Below are 20,790 nucleotides of genomic sequence, written 5' to 3'. Positions count from 1 at the left end.
CCCTCTGATTGCAGGTTGCCAAACGGCGGCTCCACACCGCTGCTTCCGAAAAGGCCTTCTCCCGGCAATTCCTGTAATTTGACTTCACCTGAGTTCCAGCTGTATTTTCAGAGTGGATTTACCGGGGACGGGTCAGCTATTCCTAGACATTAGCAACACCAGAGCAATTTGCTGATTACAGCCAATTATATTCTGGCAGTCGGTCTGTTCTGAAGTTATATCTCAGAGCCGGAGTTGGAATTCATTACTGAAACTGTGTGGAAACCGCTAAGAAAGGTTGCAAGCACCTTAAATTATCATGTTTCATCCCCTCCGGTAGTTTGCCAAGTTTCACTTAAGTAAAATATCTGGCTCCGTCACCTGGCGTTACATAAATAACCTGCTTGAAAGGGACAAAAGCGAGAATCCGTCTCCGCAACTTTATTAACAAAACTTGCAACACATTACATCAGCCCTCTTTCAGCGACACAAAGAGCATTACTCAAACAGACATCTAATTATATTAACACCAGAGATGTCACTTTTTCCCTGGCATGGCTGGAGATAGCGCGAGGCTTAAGATAGCGCTGTTTATCACCGCTTCAGCGGAATAAGCCAAAAGGTTTATTATCATCTGAATGCCGCAGCCTTAATGCAATGAAAGATGAGAGCCGGGAACAGATGGGAGTTCAAAGGGAAACCAGACTGTTCGGAGCACTTACATTACTTCTACAATATCAAAACTCTTTGGCCTTGGACCTGCTCCGCTAAAAGAAAGCGGCGGATTTAGTCACAGCATTGTGTTTCCTCTGCTGAACAGCGGCTCTGCTCAGGGTGGATAACCTTGATGCTGGAGCTGCTTCTTCTCTGTAAGCTGTCCCGTTCTGGTCGCAAACACAAGGTTACAGCTGAATGAATGGGTGAATGGGTGAGGACTGAGCCTGGCTCTGACTCCACAGACCTGGGTGTGATTCAGCAGCCTCTGAAGACGGGGCGGGGTGGAGGAGGGCGGAGGGGTTGTGTTTTGTTTGTCTGCTATCAGTTCATTTCTCCCTCTACCGACTCGGTAAATGGAGCTCTGCGGCAGGGAGATCAATACGGCTTCATACGTCTCTTCTTGGCTTCCAACTTTAATATGGAAAAATCCGGAGCGCTAACCTCGGTGTAGCGTGAGCCTGACAAGCAGAGCCGCCTGCGTGACGCTGTCAGAGCCACGATTAGAGAAAGGAAACATCTTCTGCTGTGAACAAGTCAACAATGGCGCCGGTGGTGGAGGGAAGCAGTTTGGAATTCCTCTTTCCTCCTCAGAAGGCCTGCGGCTTCATCTGGACTCAGAACCAGAGCAGCCACCTGCGACCGCTAACCGTTAGCTACTTCCTCGAGTATTTACTGAAACGCAAACGACATGCGAAGGCAATGTGCTGCCATGAACGGCCTCTGAACAGCTTCTTTATTGATGCTACGTCAGCTCCAACAGTTTGGAAGGCTCCGAAATATAAATACATACACATCTATCTACACACTGAGCTAAACGTTCTGTAGACTACAGACTGACGGACCGAGCTATTAAAGAGCAAATCAGTCAGACTTTAATCGTGTTTAGCACGTAGCATCACTGGCGTGTGCTCCGTGACACTCTTTAGCATGTAGCATCACTGGAGCTTGAACCTTGAACCCATTTAGCATGTAGCATCACTTGTGTGTGAGCCCTGAAACTCTTTAGCATGTAGCTTGTAGCACAGCTGGGCGTAAAATCCTCCTGGCTCCACTGAGCAGTTAAAGTTCAGGAGAACGTGCTGCAGCGTTGGCAGCAACGCCCGATACTTTCACCAGTCCTACATCACATTATCCGCTGGAAGAATCTCCAAACGGACTCTGACTGCAGTCTGATGGGTAAAACCGAGGCAGGAGGGGTTTAAACCAGGCCACTGGGGGCTGGCCGCTGACGAAACAGGCCATTTGTCTGCTATAATTGTCACCAGTTCCGTCACGCGTCTGTCAGGCGTGTCCCCCGCATTCAGACCAGACATAAATTCTGCTGTCACATCAATCACAGGCCGGAATTAATTCCGCAATTAGGAGTCTCATTGCTTGGCAGATATAGCTGCTAATGGATCAGTGACAAGTGTGATATGATCATAAAGAGGCGGTTTTAATGTACTGTTTAATTGCTCTTATGTGCTACAACAGTGGCGACACAGGCCCATTTGTTCCCAGCAGTCCAGAGAACCCTCCGCGGTGACGGGGGTCAGGGAATGATGTGAGGCCAGCGTGGCCAACGCTTTTATGGCGCCGGAGCATATGCGGCTGATTAAGAACATACTGAGAGTTTACAAGGAGGGGCTGTGCGTTCGCCAGAGACAGGTTTAGAGCTTGAGAGGGTGTGAGCCCATTTAATGATCCTGAACACACACTCTGAGGCCAGCTAATGGACCCGGCCACGCCTCATGCGATCAGGGCGCTGCTCTGTCCACTTCCTGAGACCTGTCCTTTGTCGTTTGGAGTTTTTGTCTGGAAGTTGCACATACTTCAGGTTTTTCCATCGACTTTACAGGATCAATAAGCCACTGGATTCAGTCTAATCCAGGCCATTTAAAGTAAACAGTATGAGCCTTTTATGTGTTTAACTGCTTATGTGGTTGAAAATCAGTAATTTAAATTGTAAAATTAAAATTCCTTTTTTTTTTTTTCATGTGCTGAGACACATGGCTGCTAACAAACTAGCATTTCACTGTATTTTGCATCAGGACACTTTATTTGAATTGACTACGTTTGAGATTGCAGTGACATTCAGTAGAAATTGTTTGGCTTTTGTGAAAATGTCGACATTTTTCATCACATATACTCTGAGCAACGTTACAGGAAAACGTTTCATCCCAGCAACAGCGTGTTTATACACCAGGAGGTGTGGAGGTGTGTGCTGTTCTCCTGTGGCTGCTCTGAGTGACACACAGCCAGAGGGGGACTGAAGATGGAGGCCCGGCGGCGGCGGCGGCGGCGGCGTTTAGGCTCAAACGCTCCCCGGTGTTGTGACTGCCGCCGTTAGCTTGCTGGACAATGAAGCATGAGATTTGACTGGGTTATTACAGGGTGGGGGGAGCGCCGGGAAACACAATCTCCCCTCCGCCGAGCGGACCCAAGGCGCTCGCAGCTATGAGCACAAACGCCGCCGCGCGCCGGGAGATAAATGGCGGCAATAAATAACATCCGCCGGCTCCACGTGGGGAGTGAGCGGCGTGTCCATATTTTAAAATGCACTTCAATGGGTCCTCTTTTGTGCACGGAGGAAATTGAGATGTGTGTGTGAGGCTGATTTCTTTCAGTGTGGTTGATTCTTGGACAGAAGATGAGGTCAAAGGGTCAAACGAGACTGAAAAAATGTATGTGCGTCTACTGAGCGTGTGCAGAAGAGCGAGGCCTCACTGACACCGCAGATCTGAACCCTCTGAACGGAACATGAAGAGGAGAACCGGCCTTCATTAGCATGGAGGCTGAGCGCCGGCGTCGTATTGATGAACGCAGACTTCAGCAAAGGTTAGCGCTGAAGCACCGAGAGCTCGGACGGGAAACGCCTCTTGATATGAGAGGAAAACACAAGCGGACGGGAGGAAGCAGGCTGAGGACGCTCTGTTTTCCCTCGATTGCCGTTTAACCTTTTCTCTTCCCCGGCATGCAGCCTACATGTTTATTGAGAGCTATTGAGAGCCGCCGTGTCAGAATGCAGCGGTAATTAAAGATGCAACACAAACAAGCCGGGAGGGCGGACCGGCTCCTCCGGGGCGCCTGCAGCCGCCCGGCATACAACACAACAGAGGTGAGGGGATCCGCGGCCCCGACATTAAACATCAGCAGCCAAATGTCACGCACACATCAAAAATAATTAGAAAAAGGTGTTTTTCTTCCATGCACAGATCTATGAGTCCTGCCTGGATGCCTGCATGCCGACGTGAGGCTGTGGATTGATCCCAGGGTTTGTCAGGGAGAATCACAGCTGTGGACATGAGAAGAAAGATCGCTGGTTTGTTTTCTCAGGTCTCTGCAGCCTGTGACTCTTCAGCCCCTCAGCATAGCGGAACATCATATCGGGACGAACATATTTCTGGCTTATTTACACGCCAGTCATTTTCAAAAGCACGACTCGCTCTTGACTAAAGAGGGCTTTAAAAAAATAAAGAAAATAGAAAACTAGCTGAGACTACCACAAATGAGGAAAAATGTTAAAACAGCTTAAATAAAACAAAATTACTAAATACACCGAAAGAAATAAACATTAAACCGAGGCAAAAACATGACCAACTAAAAAATGCTAGAAAAGTAGGGAAAAGTGTTCAAATCTGCTGAAAATGTAATGAAATGTTTCCCATCCTGAATTGCATTTGAAACTTCATGAATGTAAAGTTTTGTATGTATATTCGATCTTTCCATGGCGCTCTTTAAGCTGTTGGCCTCATTTTAAGGCTGAACTCCACTCTACTCTGGCAGATACCTGTTAGTACACGAATAGCGTTTAACATGACTTAGCTAGACGTTACTGTCTTTGATACTTTAACTTCTATTGATTCTGTGTTCTATGTGTGGAACGACGTTGCAAAGAATCTATCTCCGGGATTGATAACGTCATCTAATTCTATTAAAACCAAACAATGAATACAGAAAATGACTCTAATCTGAACAGAAAATTATTTTAGTGTTAAATCCAGTGACATGTGAAAAACCCGTGGTTTTGAGGCTTTGGGGTAGTTTGATAGCAACCAGCGAGCCGCAGCTTCCACGGCAGCATCACTGGGACTCGGGCCGGGTCTGGTCCCCTTGCCTTATGTTTGACACCCCTGCTCCTGAGGGGAATTACATGAAGAACAGCATGAAGAAAAGTACGTGCACAAACAAAACCGAAACCGAACTGCAGGTTGAGAGCAGCAGCTCAGAGACTCCGCCCCCCTCCGGAGTTTTCTGCTGCTGAGGAGCGTCTGGGAGAGCCTGCCGTCTCCAGGCGGCGGGGTTAACGGCCCCGGCGCCGGCCCGAGCGCCACGGTGAGGACCGGCGCCCCGGACCACTGTCAGCGCCGCCGAGGCCCGGCTGGACGGGGCGGCAGCCTCGCCATCTGCTGCGCGACAGCCAAAGTCACCCTGCATGCAGACCGCCTGTCTGACTGCGTGTGTGTGTGTGTGCGTGTGTGTGTGTGCGTGTGTGTGTGTGTGTGTGTGTGTTTCCGCTCATCTCTAAAGTTCAAACTAAAGTTCTAGTTATCCGGACAGTAAGATCAGACTTTTGCCACATTTATTCTGAAATAAAGCCTTCATAATCCAGAGATAGGTGTGATTACAGTGTGATCCACTATGTGGCGCTGCTCTTATCCGTCTTCTTCAGTTTACCCCAGTGAAGAAGTCAGACTACTGAGACTAATTCAGCTATCAAGAACAGATCCACGCAGCCTCGCCGGGCTGATGTAAACACTGCGCCCAGCGTTAGACTCATATATTTATCAGTATTTATGTTTCCTGCTTTTCTCTCAGCCCGTGACTTGTTCTGCTGTGGTTTCTATTAAATATTCATGGATCTCGGCTCAAGGATTTTCCTTCTAAAATGCAGATTGAGATCAAAATGTGAAGTTTTGGATTTGGCCGTGAAGAGTGTGTTCAGATTCCCTCAAGTTCTGCTTCCTTTCTCGTTTTCAACCTTTCTTCAGTCCGACATGAGCTGAGGAGGCCGGCGGCCCACCCCTCGGTGTACTGACCACCTCCCGGGGCAGCAGCGGGTCCTCCTGCCGGACCACCACCAGGCTGACGGCTCCGCCCATCTGAGTGGCGCGCAGCAGCGCCACCACCTCCTCCTGGCTCTTCCCGCTCAGATCCACGCCGCTGACCTGCCACACACAGAACAACGAGAGTCACGTCAGAAAAACTGAAGTTTGGAGCCGAGCTGGAGTGAAGTTTAAGAAGAGCTTGGTGCAGGAGGGGGGTGGAGGGGTGGAGCGTGGCCTCCACATAACCTCTCTGCATATTACTGGCAGCCAGCTGGAGCTGGGATTAAGCGCGGGTTATTTCCCCCTCAAGTGAACACTTGCTGATTTTCTTGTCAGCCTGATTGAAGCGTAATCAAAATATTGTTCCATCTAACCGCTTTTTCTTAGAAACCCGGAGCCGCTGCAGCCGCGGGGAGCGAGCGGCGCCCGGCTCGCTGCTCCGAACGCTGCGTCAGACCCCGTCCAGGAACAGAGGAGCCATTACTGTGACAGAACACAGGCCTCACCTCCAGCAGCCGGTCCCCCGCCTTCAGCCGGCCGTCCTGGATGGCGGCGCCCCGAGGGAGGATGTTCTTCACGTAGATGGGAGCGCTGCCGCCGATGGGCACATCTCTGGACGTGATGCTGAACCCCAGACCTTCAGGACCTGAGGAGGAACCACACGAGTGTTTGGAATTTAAAGTAAGTCACTGTAAATACTTGGAATCATTAACATTTCTATCGCCTATAGAAGTAGACAGGTGTGTTTTTGCGTCTCGGTGCTGACAGGTGAGGCTTCCTCCGCTGCTTTCAGGCTCAACTGGTCCGGAGACCACCGATCAGGGGTCAGATTATGGTCTTCCAGCCTTCTGCAGCTGAGTGGTCCAGGCTCTGGCACGCTGCAGCCATCAGGGCGTGCTCCTCCAGCTCTTTAAATATGAAACATGTCCCCGGCTCTAAATTTAGCGCCGCTGCCATGAGCCCAAAATTGCGTGTTTCAGATGAGTGCGTGTGGACGGCGAAGCCACACCGGCGAGCTGCGGCGGGATTAAAGACGGGGTCTGGAGGCGGAATAAGTGGGGAGGAATTGATGATCGCGTACGGTCGAATGCATCAGAACGCCTCCTAAAACGTCCCGCACATCGCCCGAATGGCCAAAACACGCTGCTTTCTGCATCATTTCAGTCCCGGATCCAGATCCAGACGACTGAAAGGAACTTTTTGGTGCAAGAGCAGGTCAGGAGGCTGCATGCAAAACGCCGTCTTTTTTTTATATGGCCATTTGGACCATTTACATAATGGAGAAGCGGCAATTATGGCGAGCTCAAGCCTTCAGCGTGGCGAGCGCCGCCCCGGAGCCCGGCGGAGGGAACCGCCGAGCCGTTTGCTCCGCGTTTTAAATCTGACCTTTAAGGTGCATCAAATGAATATGAATTGGCGGAGGAGAGGAAGTAGGCAAATACAATAACGAATAAATAAGAGGCTCTCGGGTCTGACCTTTCCTGCTGACCAGACCCCGGATTTGTCAAATAAAAGCAATGAAATGGCTTCAAATGTCAGAGGGAAGCCAAACACGGCGGGATTCTGTGACAGAGCGTCTCCAGACCGCCGAGAGACGGCGTCGGGTGAGTCGTTAGGAGAAGATCCTGAGGATTAGCGGCGACGGCGGCGAGCGATTAGTATTCATGTCAAAGTTGCAGCTCGCTTGGCGGAGCTGTCAGCACCTCTGACGCCTCATCGCGACCTACTTTCTGCCGTCGCCCGGCTGACACTGACGGCGTTGATGAACAGCGAACACTAAAGAGGCAAACTTCTCACAAACAAGGCGGCGGAGCGGCGATGAAGGCGGTGTTTATGAAGCGGGCGGAGGGGAACGGCGGCCTGTGATCTCTCCATCAGCGCGGCGCCATGACTGAGCTGACAGGAATAGCTGTCGCCGTTTATCTTGAATATTAAATCGGCAGTTTGTCTCCGCGGCTGCAAAACTTTTTAATACGAGGTCACGGAGTTGCTGTGGAAGTTTCTCCCGACTCAGACAGGCTCAGGTCTCACCGAGGAGCCGACGGTTCACAGTCAGAACAGAACACCTGGAAGAGTTTCGATTCAGTTTCAGCGGGGACCACTTGGGATGATTTTTATTGTAAATGTCTTTACTTTGTGTTGGTTTCTCCCGCCACGCCAGGCCCATCCGTCTCCTCCGCCCTGCACCATCCGGCCGTTAACGCTCTCCGATCGGGCAATTAGGAGAAAGCATCTCTAATAGCTCCCGAGTAATTAACCGCTGACGACTTTATTTTCAGGTAATAGAAGACCAGGATAAAAGTAATTGTATTTCTTTCTGGATTAGCTGGAATCCTGGATCCAATAAGCCAATTAAAGACCAAACATGAGGAGAGGCTGAGGAACATTAACGGGGAGCGCATGTCCTTCTCCTCGGCCACATCTGATTAAGGCACTCCTGTTAATTTGCCATTTAAGACCTGCTCCGAGCCGCCGAGGCCGGATCGCCGGAGAACTGCCGCCTCCTGTCAGAGCGGGCGTTAGCAGCGATACAGCCTGACGGCGGTCACACAGGACCGCCACAGAGCGGTTCAGAGGCGCCTTCCCTTTGACTTCCAAGTCCGGCCAGCCCCGTTTAAATCACGAGCAGTAATCGTTCAAAGCCTTTCTGTCACTTGCATATTTGCAGAGTTATGAGTGTTGTTGAATTAGATCGTGAAAATCGACTGTGCTGCTGGCAGCGGCCGCGATCTGGAGCGCCACCAAAATCTCCCTGACTCGGTTACAAAACGAGAGACTGGCGTGCAGAAGGGGGAAAAAACCAGAGAGGGACTTTATCACATTGTAAACAAATAAATATAACTTGCAGATTGGAAGAGCAGCGCTGGAAGACAAACCAGAGCAGCCTGTGGCGGCATTTCCCCGAGCGAGCGGCGTTTAGCCTGAACCGCTGAACCCGGATCCCCCCAGAAGCCTGAACCTGGTCCAATATGGAGTTTTCCTGCTTCCCATCAATCCACCATGACGGACAGACGGCCTCCTCTTGTCCAGGCCTCCCTCACCTTTCTTCAGCTGGATGTTGAACCTGCGGCCTCTGCTCTTCAGGTAGGAGCTGGGCGGGGCGTTGGCGCTGATCCTGCGCTGCAGGGGGGGCGAGGGCGCCGAGGAGGCGGCGGACGAGGCCCTGGCCAGCAGAACGTGGGGCAGAGTGTAGCGCCGACTCTGCTCCGGCGTGCCGCCGGCCAGGGGGTCCTGCTGACTGGAGACAGGAGGAGAAGTAGAACTGACTGGAAGTGAACTCAAAGCTTTACACGTTTTAGTAAATAAGAGACTGAGGCCTACTGGTGGTTGAGGCCGTGCTGCGGGCCGGGCCGGGCCCCCGGCCCCCCCGCCAGGCTGGACCTGTCCCCGGCCGGCTGGGAGTCCTGGCTGAAGCGGACCCTGCCGGACTGCGGCGGGCTGAGCTCGCCGCGGGACGACAGCAGCTCGTACTGCCGCCTCAGGGCGGCGGGGACCACGTGGAACAGGATGACGGCGCCGCGCATGGCCTGCTTGAAGATGTTCTGAGCTCTGGAAGGCAGGAGGAGAGACACGGGAGTCAGCTTTAACACAGTCCCAAAGGCCACGGGGGGGCCTGCTGTTAGCACGGCTAATCGCGACCCTACTTCCTGTAGAAAATCACATTATGTCATGACCAGCATCCAGACGTACGTGGACGGGTGATGAAATGTTAGATATTATAGGCAGTGAATAGCACGATGTTCGTGTGCGGCTGGAGCTGAAAGACATGAATTGACTGAACAATTCCAGCGCAGACGACGAATCGTGCACAATCAGGTCCTCGGCAAGTCAACACACACTTCATTTCTTACACACAAAATGAGGAAAAGGAGAAAAGGAGGGAAGGCAGGCGCCGTGAGGTTCGAGGCCAAATACGCCCGGATAAGTGCTCGACATCATTCCCGGCGCGGGGATTGTTTAGTTTGGCGTGCCGGCGGCACTTAGCATATAGATAGTCTGTCCAGGAGAGGGCCACACTGCAGCACAGGGGGGGCCAGAGCCCCGGCGGACCCCCGCCGTCCAACACCTCCTCGCTGATCGTCTGACGCCGCGCGGCCGCCGCACCTCATCCGACTCCGGCACGGCGTGCCGCTCCACGCCGCTTCTGCAGGATCCGGCCCGTCTTTTATTCTTATGGTAATCCAGAACGGAGAATCGCTCCCATATGCGCGCTGAGCGCTGACGGCTGGATGAGTGTGTGGAGATATACGGAGCCGTCACTCCGGCAATCAGCCGCCACACAAGCCTGATTGAATAATAAATTACCCCCATCAATGCATCATTACATTCGCTTAGATTAAGCGCCTCAAAATATTTACCCATGCAAAACAATCCGAGGAGATCAGACTATCACTTTAAATTGTCACTCTCTGTGGTGGAGGGGGGGAGGAGGGTGGAGGAGGGGGTGATGGGAAAGCGAGGAAGGGGGAAAGTTAAGTTCCTTCACCTCTTCTCTATGCGTGCATGCATAGAGATGGCTGGTGGCTGTGTGTGTGTGTGCGTGTGTGTGTGTGTGTGTCGGGGGTGTTTGGCAGCGCAGCCACACTACAAAACATCACTCTCCTGTGGATTTGGTCTGTAAGCCTCTTTCACAGCAGAGAGAACCTGGAAAGAAACCGAGACGCCTAATGATGACAATGGCATCTTTTTAGAAGTGTGTATGTGTGTGTGTATGAGTGTGTTGGGGGGGTGGGATAAAGACATTACCATGACAGAGTTCGCTGAGTGGGACCAGAACCAGGAGAGTCTGGACTGGAACCAGGACCAGGAGCTTTGTGATGGATTCTACCTCATTTTTTTCAGCTTTTGTTCAAACAGTGAACTTTGAACTGTCACTGTTGATTCAAATTACATGAAACGCATCAGATTTTCAAACCACTGATTTTCACAGAAGAAGCTGGTACAGTCCTGCTTTGTTTCTACCCTCCAACGTTAAACGTTTAAAAGTTCAAGAGTCACATGCAGCACACTGCAGCAGGAAGACGGAAGAGTTTCCATCTCTGTGAGACGAAGCAGCGCGGCGGCTGGAAGCCGTCTGGATTGAGGAGTGTGTGAGGAAGTGTGTGTCCGGCCCAGCGTGGCTCCAGGTAGCGGGAATCTGGGTTACTTCTTCCTGCGGCGGAGCGGATGATGAGGCAGCGAGCTGAGCGGACCACCTCCCAGCAATCCGTTCCTCTACCCGACGCGCACGCGGCGCGGCCAGAGCCGGAGACGAGCGGAGGCTTACTGTTCGAAGCGCAGGTTGCGGATGTCTCCCTGGTTGATCAGGACGATGCAGTCGTTCTCCTGGAAGAGGCGCTCCTGCTCGGCCTTGCCCCCGCGCTCCAGCCGCTTCACCAGCAGGCCCTGAGTCCTGCAGAGGGAGCACACAGCAGGATGCATGATGGGAAACACAACATCTGCAGCCATTTAGCATCAGGACCCTGTTCTTGTTGAGGAAATGGAGCTGGACGGACACTTACAGTACATTAAGGAATAATAAAAACAATGCAGTCATACTGTGAGCACCTGGCTTCTCCTGATTCAGTGAAAACTTTCTAAAGTTTGTTTGTGTCGTCCTCTATAACGCAATCCACTGTCAGCAAAAGCTAACTTCCCAGACGTCTCATCTGGGATGAAGACCTGCGGTTTCCCTCGGGCGGGTCGGGAGGAGGACGGTTTGAAGCCTCTGTCCGTCCTCCGTCCGTCTGTCCCGGTGTCTCTGTCTGTGAGCAGGACTGACGCTGTGGTTTGGATGAAATAATCCGGACCAGCAGAGAGGAGCTCATCTCCTGGCTTCGGGGGGAAAACGCCGTGCCGGAGCTTAAGACGAGAGGCGGCGGCTCTGTAATGAACACCCGAGGAGTTCTGCAGCAGCGCCGTCTCAGCGATGCCTTCAAAAACAGCCCACCTTCACCTTCAACCCCCCCACCCTCCGTGGAGGCTTTAGTCGGGCCTGAGGATAACGGCGTGCTCACACAGCGGCGCGGGCGGCGGCAGGTAGAGCCGGCGGAGGCTGCGGTGACCTTGCATAAACTGACAGGAAGTCAACTTCATTTAGGGAGCGATGGAAAAAAAAGATGGAATCCATGAGGGTCAGAAGCGCCGAGCTGCTGAAGTAAGACGTAGCAGGAGAAGCAACGGCTCATTAGAGGGGCGGACGGCAGCGGCGCGCCTCAGGTTTTCCACTGGACACACAAACAACGGCGCATTAAACCCGTGACCCTGTTTACCGCCGCCGTCAAGGGCAGATCTCTGGAGCTCTTTAGCATTTCGGAACATTGCTCTAATTGGCTGCATAATGTGAAGATCCACGTTCGCGGCGCAGGCCGGCCCCGGCTCCTCACGCCGGGGTAAACGGTCCGGCGTCGAGTCGAAATTAAAGCTCACACAGAGCCCTCCGTCCCGCCTCCTCGTTGCCAGGTCTTCTTAAGTGTGCCGAGCGGAGAGTAATTGCAGCCGGCGCTCCGGCGGACATGATTGTGCTTTATCTGCATAAGTGTTGGCAGCTTGAAAACAAAGCATTATGGGCCAGAGATTACTGCGTGGACACCCTCTAACGACTCCTGATCCGGTGGCAGGCTCCAGACAGTAGATAACGGAGTTTGAGCTGATCCCTGATCAGTATTCACGGCGGCGGCGGGGAGGAGGAACGGGGATAAAGGAGCATCTTCGGCGGATTTGGAGAAGAAGATGATTTTGTAAAAGCGCCATTACTGTGTTGACTGTAATGCACAATCACCCTCTCCATCTGACTGACGCCTTCCGGAGACGCTCGTCAGGCTCTCGGAGGTGAGCCGGAGCACAATTTGAAAATCTGCAAATCACAGAGTTCATTACGACACGAGGACGTCGTCGTGAGAAGATTCGAGTCTCGCCGCGGCGCCGAGGGACGACGTGGAGGAGGAACACCTGCTCCCTCATCCACCGCCTTTAATCAAGCCATAATCCAATCAGGACCCGTTTATGCGACGCAATTATGTCCGCGGTTTGTTTACAATCCAAACTGGTCATGGAATGAGAAGTTCATTAGGCCCGGGCAGCATCTGGAGGTGTGTGTGTGCAGATGTGCGTGTGTGTGTGTGTGTTTTTAACTTGCAGGGCAGGTTGAGTTTGTGCAGGAACATGCACGCTGACGTTCAGGTAAAGATGTGTGCAGTAAAGAGTGACAGAGTCAAGCGAACTGAAGCCTCTGATGGACGTTAGTCCCGACCTGAGCTGATGGGGAAGAAACTCACTGGACAGGAAGCACTGCTGAAGCACTGCTGCTGTATTCTAACACGAGACACTTCATAAGTAAATAACCAGCCGCTTCCTGCGGGCAGGTTTTGACCCACGGCTTCCATGGTTTCTGTGACCTTCACGTTGAAAATCCCCGGATAGACGGCAGAGCGGCGAGTAACGCTCTGGCGGATCTGAACTTTCTCTCAGCGACGTGGCTCCGTCTCCGTCTGGCAGCGCTCATCCTGAGTGACTGGCCGGTCTGCGGCTCGGGATGACTCGGAGTGTCGCTGCCTCTGATGGAGTTAACACTGGGTCAGGGATAAATATAGTTTCCTGACACTTGCTTATAAACAGCAATGAGATTAGTGTCTCAGTCAGCCGTCTTCAATGACAGCCATCCTCTTCCCCTCAAATGTCATCCCATTTCATTTCTTCGCCTCCCCCCTCGCCCCCCCTCCCCCGTCGCAGCGCTGAGTAGTCACATTCACCTTGGTGCGGTGCCAGGCCCTCAGCTCCAGCTTTTAGTTTGATTACATTTGGCCATTTTCTGTCGTTTTTTATTTTTTGCCGGAATAACCATAAAGTGGGAGGTCTTCCTGCCCTCGGCCCCCCGTCATCAGCTCTTCCTGTCACTTTAAGGAGGGAGCGGTCACTGCTGTGACTGTGGACGGAGGTTAGAATTAAAACCAGAAGAGAAAAGTCAGGAGTGAAAACTGCTTCCATCTGAGTACAGAGAAATACTGAGGAGCGCGATAAAAATCCCACAGAATCGAGAAGCTGAGGGCATTAAACGCAAAGAGATGAAGGAGGAAAAAAAACTGAAACCAAACTGAAGAGATATGCAGCATCCAGAGGCGTCAGACTCATTTTGGTTCAGGATTCCTGAACCAAGGCCAGTTTCCTCTGGAGAGGTGAAGCAGTGACAGAATGTAAAAGCTTTTCCTCTGCTGAGGCACATATGATGAAAATGTTGATATTGCGACTGCAGGAAACGACTGCTTCCACACCCCCGACGTGACGGACGGCGATCCGGGCCCAGGCGGTCTGTACCTGACGTCCTGAGAGCTGAACGGCACCACGTGGATCCCCAGAGGCCCGCCGCCGTTGGACACCTCCACCGGCTTCAGCATGCTCCTGAGGACAGTGATGGATGAGGACGGAGGACAGACGGGCATGAATAAAACCGAGAGGACTGACGACAGAGCGCAGGAGTCAAACATGGCTCCGGGTCAATCAGACGTCGGCCGGACGGCGCTGCGTTGCCTATAGAAAGTCATCCATTACAGAGACCGGCTGCTGGACCCCGGGGTCGATTAGGGATCCAAATGGAGACTCCAATTAAGTGATTAAGATCAGACTGTTGTGCTATAAGAGGACAAATTAATTGAAAACGTGTAAATGGAAGGGAGGAGGAGGAGGAGGAGGTTAATTTGTGCAGATAAAGACATGAAGACAAATGAAGAAACGTCAATGTGGACGAGAGCAAGGTTTTGTCCTTCACGTCTCTGTTCTTATATTGTGTCACAGGCCTGTGTCGTTGGATTAGCATTCTGCTAATCAGCAACACCGCAAACAATCAAGGAAACAGATCAAAGTGGAAGTTAATCCAACAACAACTACAACGGCTACAACAGGCACAACTGTGACGATAAATTCAAACATCTATCATGCAGCAAAAGGCAGAAAGACTGAGAACAAGGTTCTCCTCCATCTTTTCGGAGCCTCGTGTCGCTTCTCTAAATGACAGGCTGTCTGCAGGAGAGTGGCTGCGCCGACACCAGCAGATCTTTAAGAAGTGGGCGGAGCGCCGCAAAGAGCAGCGACTGGAAAAAAACTACAGACAAAAGACTCCATTCGAACATGGACCCTTGAGCAACAAAATATATATTTGCTGAGCCTTTTAAGACACACTGCATGGCGCATAAATGGGGGGTTTGGTGGGTTTTTTGTTAAAAGGCTACTCACTCCAGATGTAACACCGGAGAGTGTTCCAGTGAAGAGTCGGCCCTGCCGACCGGCTCGATCCTTTCAATCCTCCTCTCCTGCTTCCTCAGCTCTTCTTCCTCCTCCTTTCAAAGACAAGAATAAAGAGGACAAATCATTAAAACACACACACAGACTTTGTCATTAGTTTTGATTTGTCTGTTTCCACCTCATCCTCTCCTGCCTCTCGGTCATTCTGCTGGCTTTTAATCCAATTATCTGACGGAGAAGCAGCACCGATGGTTTTATATGAAACCCTGAGCAGGCAGGAGAGGCGGAGGCCCTGAAGAAGCTCTGGAAGCATCAGGAACGCACGGACACCAACACCAGAACTGGACACTGGGTCCAATATGGCGCACTGGCTCTCGAGAGAAGACGAGCCATGTCCGAGATTCTTAAATACTCGTGACAATGACAACAGTAGGACAGACTGTAAATTGGTGTGACAGGTATGAAACCAAGTTAGCATTTCTATTTGTCATTTAAAAAGTAGCATTCGTGCATCCCCAGTGGCCGTCCCCGGGCGTGTCTCCTGGCCCTGGCCCTGGTCCTGGCCCTGGCCCTGGCCCTGGCCCTGGCCTTGGCCCTGGTCCTGGCCCTGGTCCTGGCCCTAGTCCCGGTCCTGGCCCTGGTCCTGGACCTGGTCCCGGTCCTGGCCCTGGCCCTGGAGGTGCGGTGCTGAAGGGAAGCGATCTGGTCCTCTGTCTTCACTTCCTCCTGCTGTCTTCATTTTGTTTACCCGTCAGGCTCGGGGGCCATTAGGCAGAGCAGGACCGGAGACGGCGGCCGTTCCAGACGTCTGAGGGCTTAACTGGGCTCCGGGTCGAGGCGGCCGCCCCGCGCCGGCCTTAATGGGGGATAAAATCTTCATTTGGAGCCGTCTTTATGGGGATGGTCCGGATCGAGCGAGGCACTTACGCGGCGACGACATCCTGCATGTCGGACCAGGAAGAGACGGATCTAATAACACGGGCTTCATTTCCAATCAGCTGTTGAGGGGGGGTGGATGGGGGGGGTCTGTCAACAAATGAGACGCAGTGATTACGCCAGTCTCTTCATTATGCTGCTGCCTCCAGTCCCATTAGCAGCAGCTGATCCCCGGTGCAGAGATGTTCTCTGTGGGGGCCGACCAGAGCCCTTTGTGAACCACCTCAGCCCCCCCCCCCTCGCCCCCACTCGCCCCCCTCTTTCACTAAAATGTCAAGCACATCCAAATAGGTCGAGTTTTTCATGAAAATAGATGCAACCTTTTTCAAAAGTGGGGGCACCATTTCTTCAGTGACAGTCACGCGTGTCCCCTATTTATTTATTAGAGGTGGGGGGGAAGGGGCAGCCTACCTTATAAGACCCCGTCTCGCCCCTCCTCCCCCCGTTTCGCCCCTTTCTAAACAGCCGCTATGAAAATGAGTCCGTCAGCCCGGAACCCGGCCTGTAATTACACGTCAGCGGCGGTCCCCGGGCGGAAACCCCCCCAGGTGTGTGTGACTCCATTACTTTAACATGTACTTGTATATGCATAGATAAATGTGGGCGGGGCCGTTACTGATGGAGCGGTGACTGACGGCGGCTGGATGGAGGAATAACATGTCAACTTAGCAACAAAAAAAAAGCCAGTTTTTTTTTTTTTTTTTGAGACACTAAACAAAGACGAGGGTGCTTAGCAACTTAGTCTCATTAGACAGCGGCGTGATCGGAGAGGTGAGCTGATTAGCGGCGTATCGCCGCTGCAGATGACATGTAATTAACTCCAGCGGCGTCGCTTCTTCTCAACACGTTACTTCAGTCAGACGCTGCATTCCGGTTCACGTCTTTTCTTCTAACATGTAAACGTGAACGGGGAACAAAAAAAGGAAAAAGATGAAATGTGATGGAATGAAAGGACAAATACAGAAAGAGAAGAGTGTTTTACAGAGGAGCGTTAACTTCCAGTCCAAAAATCAGGTGCGACGTGGGAATGCCAGCGTTCAAATTACTACTAGATGGCAAAAGGATCCATCAGAGCAACGAAACCACGACGGACTGTGAAGATGAAACAGCATGAGGAGTTATAACCACATGACACGGAGGGAAGAGGCGGTGGACGGAAGGCAAAGGGAGGTGTCGCTTTCTAGCAATCCCCTGTACGCTTGTTTATGAACAAATCACGACATAATCAGCATGAAAATGAGATTTTTATTTCTTTGAAAGCCTTCTGAGGCGTCTGGTTCTTCATGCCAGTGAAGCGACGCGCGCTGGGTCCAGATATTGATTTTAGACATCTGAGCTGCTTTAACATACTGAATGTGACGTTTTTGAAAAACCTTTAAGGTGAATTGGTTTAAGAGAACGTAGGATTAATTAGACAGAGCGCCGCTGGATCTGTATGAAGTTCTGAAGCAGCAGCAGAGACAGAACGCTCTCAGCCGGGTCCCAGCTGCCTCTCGCCTCCCTCATAAACACACACGATTTCCGCCTGACGCTGGACTGGTGGCGGCAGTGCCTGAGTGTCCGCTGCGGTTCGTTAGCCTGGGAGTCGGGGGGGTTTGAGCCGTCGGGGCCGCGGCTTCCTCATTATCTCCCGGAGCTTCGGACAAAGGTTGTGTTTGAGCCGGACTAACAGAAAGCACTTCAGACAGAGTAATGACTTGTTGAGATTGACGCTGTGCAGAGTGGAGTCCTTCTGACCGCCCAGCGGAGCGGGAGTCCCCCTGCTACCCCCCTTCCCCCCGTCCTCGTGTTCGTGGCACAGCTCACTCCTGAGTGACAGCAGAGGAGAAACACGGGCTAAATATATATCCACCTCTCCGTGCCCTTTCACTCTCCTTCTCTGCTGTCTTTCTTTGTCTCTCCATCACTCTGAATCCATCCCTTCGACGCCCCCCCCCCCCCCCCCCTGCCTTTCCTTCTTGGAAAAAAAAACCCATCCGTCCCTTCCTCCCTTGAGTGCTTTTAGCACCCTGTTGATCCCTTGGTAACCAGCAGAGTGGGGGAGGCAACAAGGCTTTTCAACTCTCCGTGGCACTCATTCCAGGCTCGCTCGCTCTCTTTCTCCCCTCCCTGCCATCCTCCTGAGCAGCAGGGAGGGCTCCGAGCCAGAGGAAAAACAACTCACTGGCCTCATCGACAGAGAGAGAGAGAGAGAGAGAGAGAGAGAGAGAGAGAGAGAAGGCTCTGGATTAGATTTGAGAGAATGACTGGAGAAAAAAAAACAGCGGCAGGTGGAACTGCAAAGTGCAGAGCCCTGTTACCTTCAAATGGACGGGCAGGTTAGAGAGTGGTGAGAGGGTTAGTTGGGGGGGGGGGGGGGACCAGCTGGCCGGACGGGAGGGACTCTCTCTCTCTACACACACACTAACAAGCTCCGGCGCAGCACGAACACTGCTGCTCCAGGGTCTGGGGCAGAGGCGGCATGTCGGCGAGCTGTCAGCCTCCATCAAGCGCTGTCCGCAAGCAGACCTACTGTAACTGGGTGTGTGTGTGTGTGTGTGTGTGTGTGTGTGTGTGTGTAAGTGCAACACCATAGTGCTGAAGTGGTGGTGGAGGGAGGCAGGGGGGTTCTCCCTCCTGAGGCCATCCCTGACATCAAGGTCTTAACAAGAATGAGTTCAAAGGTCACAGCGGGTGGTGTAGTTCTGGCCACCGCCCCTCCTCCGGGGGGCCGGGCGCCGCCCGCCTGCGGACGGGGGTCTCCCTGTCAGACAAAGTCACCCTGGTGAGACGTCTGTTGCCTGGCAGAACAATGAGCGCCGAAGAACGAATCGCCACGGAGCGAAGGGAGGAAACCAGCAGTCGATCGAGCAGCAACGCTACGTGCTAACAGAGCGAGGTGGCACACGCCCCTTGTGGAAACATCGCCGAAGCCAAAGGCAACACGTGAAGGCAGCATGTGTGGAGAATCGGCTCTCAGAGCAGAGCCGGAGGATAAAAAAACATGAAAATGGCCGAGGCAGCGGTTTCTCTTCACAAAAGGTTAAGGAGTCGTAATTGTACCCTCATTACCTTCAGTTAATGCGGTTCGACTAAAACAGTACAACAAGACGGGCCCGGGTCGGACTTCACAGAGCCGCAGCGTCGCACAACGGCATTGACATACAAAGACAAGCTGCTGGTAATCACTCCTAATAGTCCCATTAAAGTCCCTCTGACCTCCAGCCGCAATTACCCGTGCTTTTCTACCTCGAGCGGAGCCAGAAACTTGCTGGTTTCAATCAGCGCTTTAAGGTGTCAGACACGAGATGTTTCAGGTAAATCTGCAAAGCAGACAGTGGCGGCGGGCGTCCTCGCCGTCTGCGTGCGAACATAGAGGAAGGCCATGTCAGAACTCAGCCTGCAGCCGTTATTCAGGCGGTACAGACGGTCCCCGTTCCCTCTGCTCGCAGGAAACTGCCATTAGGGCCAAATTACGGCCTCCCTGATTAGATTGGACGTGACTGTTGCACCCAGCGCCCTGGCTCCACTCCAGCGGCCTTAACCCTTCATTAGCCGGCCGTCCATCGGACTCCGCCGCCATTAAAACAGCCCATGCATCACGCTGATTAAGATTGCGGGGACACTTATTTACATTTATGCAGGGGATGGGGTGCATTATGAAAGGCGGGGTAAAGAGGTAAACCAGTTAGTGGATGATGAAAGGCTCATAATGACCTGCTTCATCCAGCCACAGCCTCCCTAAATGGCACTTAGTGGTTGTCAGCACAAAGACGAAAACAGCGCCGGTGAATTTCCTTATCTTATTTATATTGTTATGATCTTCGTGACGATGACGCCAGCGAAAAGTGATTTCAATACACACTTAGAAGAATTTATGGCGTTGAAGGAACAAACCCAGCACCTGCAGCTTGGTGTCATTCAGTTATTATTTGGTCTGGCTGACGATGAGGACTGGAACATAAATACCTGGAAGAAAATCAAAGCAGCTAAATAAATTAGCAGCTGAAAGTGTTCAGGTTTTATAGTATGTTATACTCTGGTGTTGGAGCTATTTCCGTCCGTTTTGACATGATTTCATGTGATTCTTACAGGCTGCTCAATACGAAAAGATTTTTATACCAACTGACAAAGAAAGAAAACAGGAAAACAACCGATATTCTGATTTCTGCTGTCAGACTTACTTTTCTGGCCAAAAATAAAGTACCTCATAAATCTCTACAGATCTCTTTAATCAACCAAACGTCCGTCCCCTTGAAGTCTGCTCTTCCTCTCCTGTGGAAAGTCGTCGGTTTTGGTTCATAAAAAGTTTGTGCTCTGATGTGGATTCACTTGAAAAGTGAATTACTGGGACAGACAGGTTCCTAATGCTGTTAAGCAAATTAGATCAAAGAATGTGAGTCTGCATTTGTCCAGATCGGAGTGGAGTGGTGGGGGGCGGGGGGCGGAGGTGAGAGGGATGTCTGTGGTCTGACGTTCTGGATGAAACAAAGCCGTCCCTCCCTCCGCCTGTCCTCTGCACGCTCTGCCTCTTTGTCTCCTGACTTCGAGTCTTTGTCCCTTCCTTTCTGTCACCGCGGCCCGGCCGGCTGGAATACATCATCCGCCAGCGCCTGCTCCACGTCAGGCCCCGGCTGATCTGTCAATGACACCGCTGCCTTTGCCTTTGCCTACTGTATCGTTAAATTGCACTTTAATTAAATTAGGCCTGCTAATTATGAGGGGCTAAATCAATCACCGGGTCAATAACCCGGGCCGAAAGCGGACGGAGAAGCCCGAGACTTTTTCCAAAGCTCATCAATAACGGCCGCAACCGGAGCGGACCTCTCCTGAGCCGCAGAGCCAGAGGTTCAAGCCGGGCAGGAATTACTACAAATTGAGTTATCGTCAGCGGCGATTGTACAGAACGCTTCTTACGTTCCGTGGAAAACGCTTT

At 52.1% G+C, this 20,790-nt stretch overlaps 1 protein-coding gene across 3 annotated transcripts in view; it reads right to left on the bottom strand.

The window, feature by feature from the left end:
• The window catches only part of LOC115394289 (partitioning defective 3 homolog), a 274,828-nt gene that overhangs the window by 130,860 nt on the left and 123,178 nt on the right, over positions 1-20,790 (bottom strand). For 2 of the 3 annotated variants that reach the window (XM_030099575.1, XM_030099573.1), the window contains exons 6-12: positions 14,931-15,034; positions 14,016-14,099; positions 10,990-11,115; positions 9,045-9,272; positions 8,765-8,961; positions 6,230-6,369; positions 5,715-5,843 (exon numbers count right to left, since the gene is read on the bottom strand). In XM_030099575.1, the coding sequence (XP_029955435.1) occupies positions 5,715-5,843; positions 6,230-6,369; positions 8,765-8,961; positions 9,045-9,272; positions 10,990-11,115; positions 14,016-14,099; positions 14,931-15,034 (1,008 nt within the window). The remainder of the gene's footprint in view (positions 1-5,714; positions 5,844-6,229; positions 6,370-8,764; positions 8,962-9,044; positions 9,273-10,989; positions 11,116-14,015; positions 14,100-14,930; positions 15,035-20,790) is intronic. The other variant, XM_030099574.1, reaches the window with a different exon arrangement.

Source organism: Salarias fasciatus, chromosome 9 (genome assembly GCF_902148845.1).
Source record: "Salarias fasciatus chromosome 9, fSalaFa1.1, whole genome shotgun sequence".
NCBI classification, from domain to species: domain Eukaryota; kingdom Metazoa; phylum Chordata; class Actinopteri; order Blenniiformes; family Blenniidae; genus Salarias; species Salarias fasciatus.
This window is presented reverse-complemented; position numbering and strand designations above follow the sequence as displayed.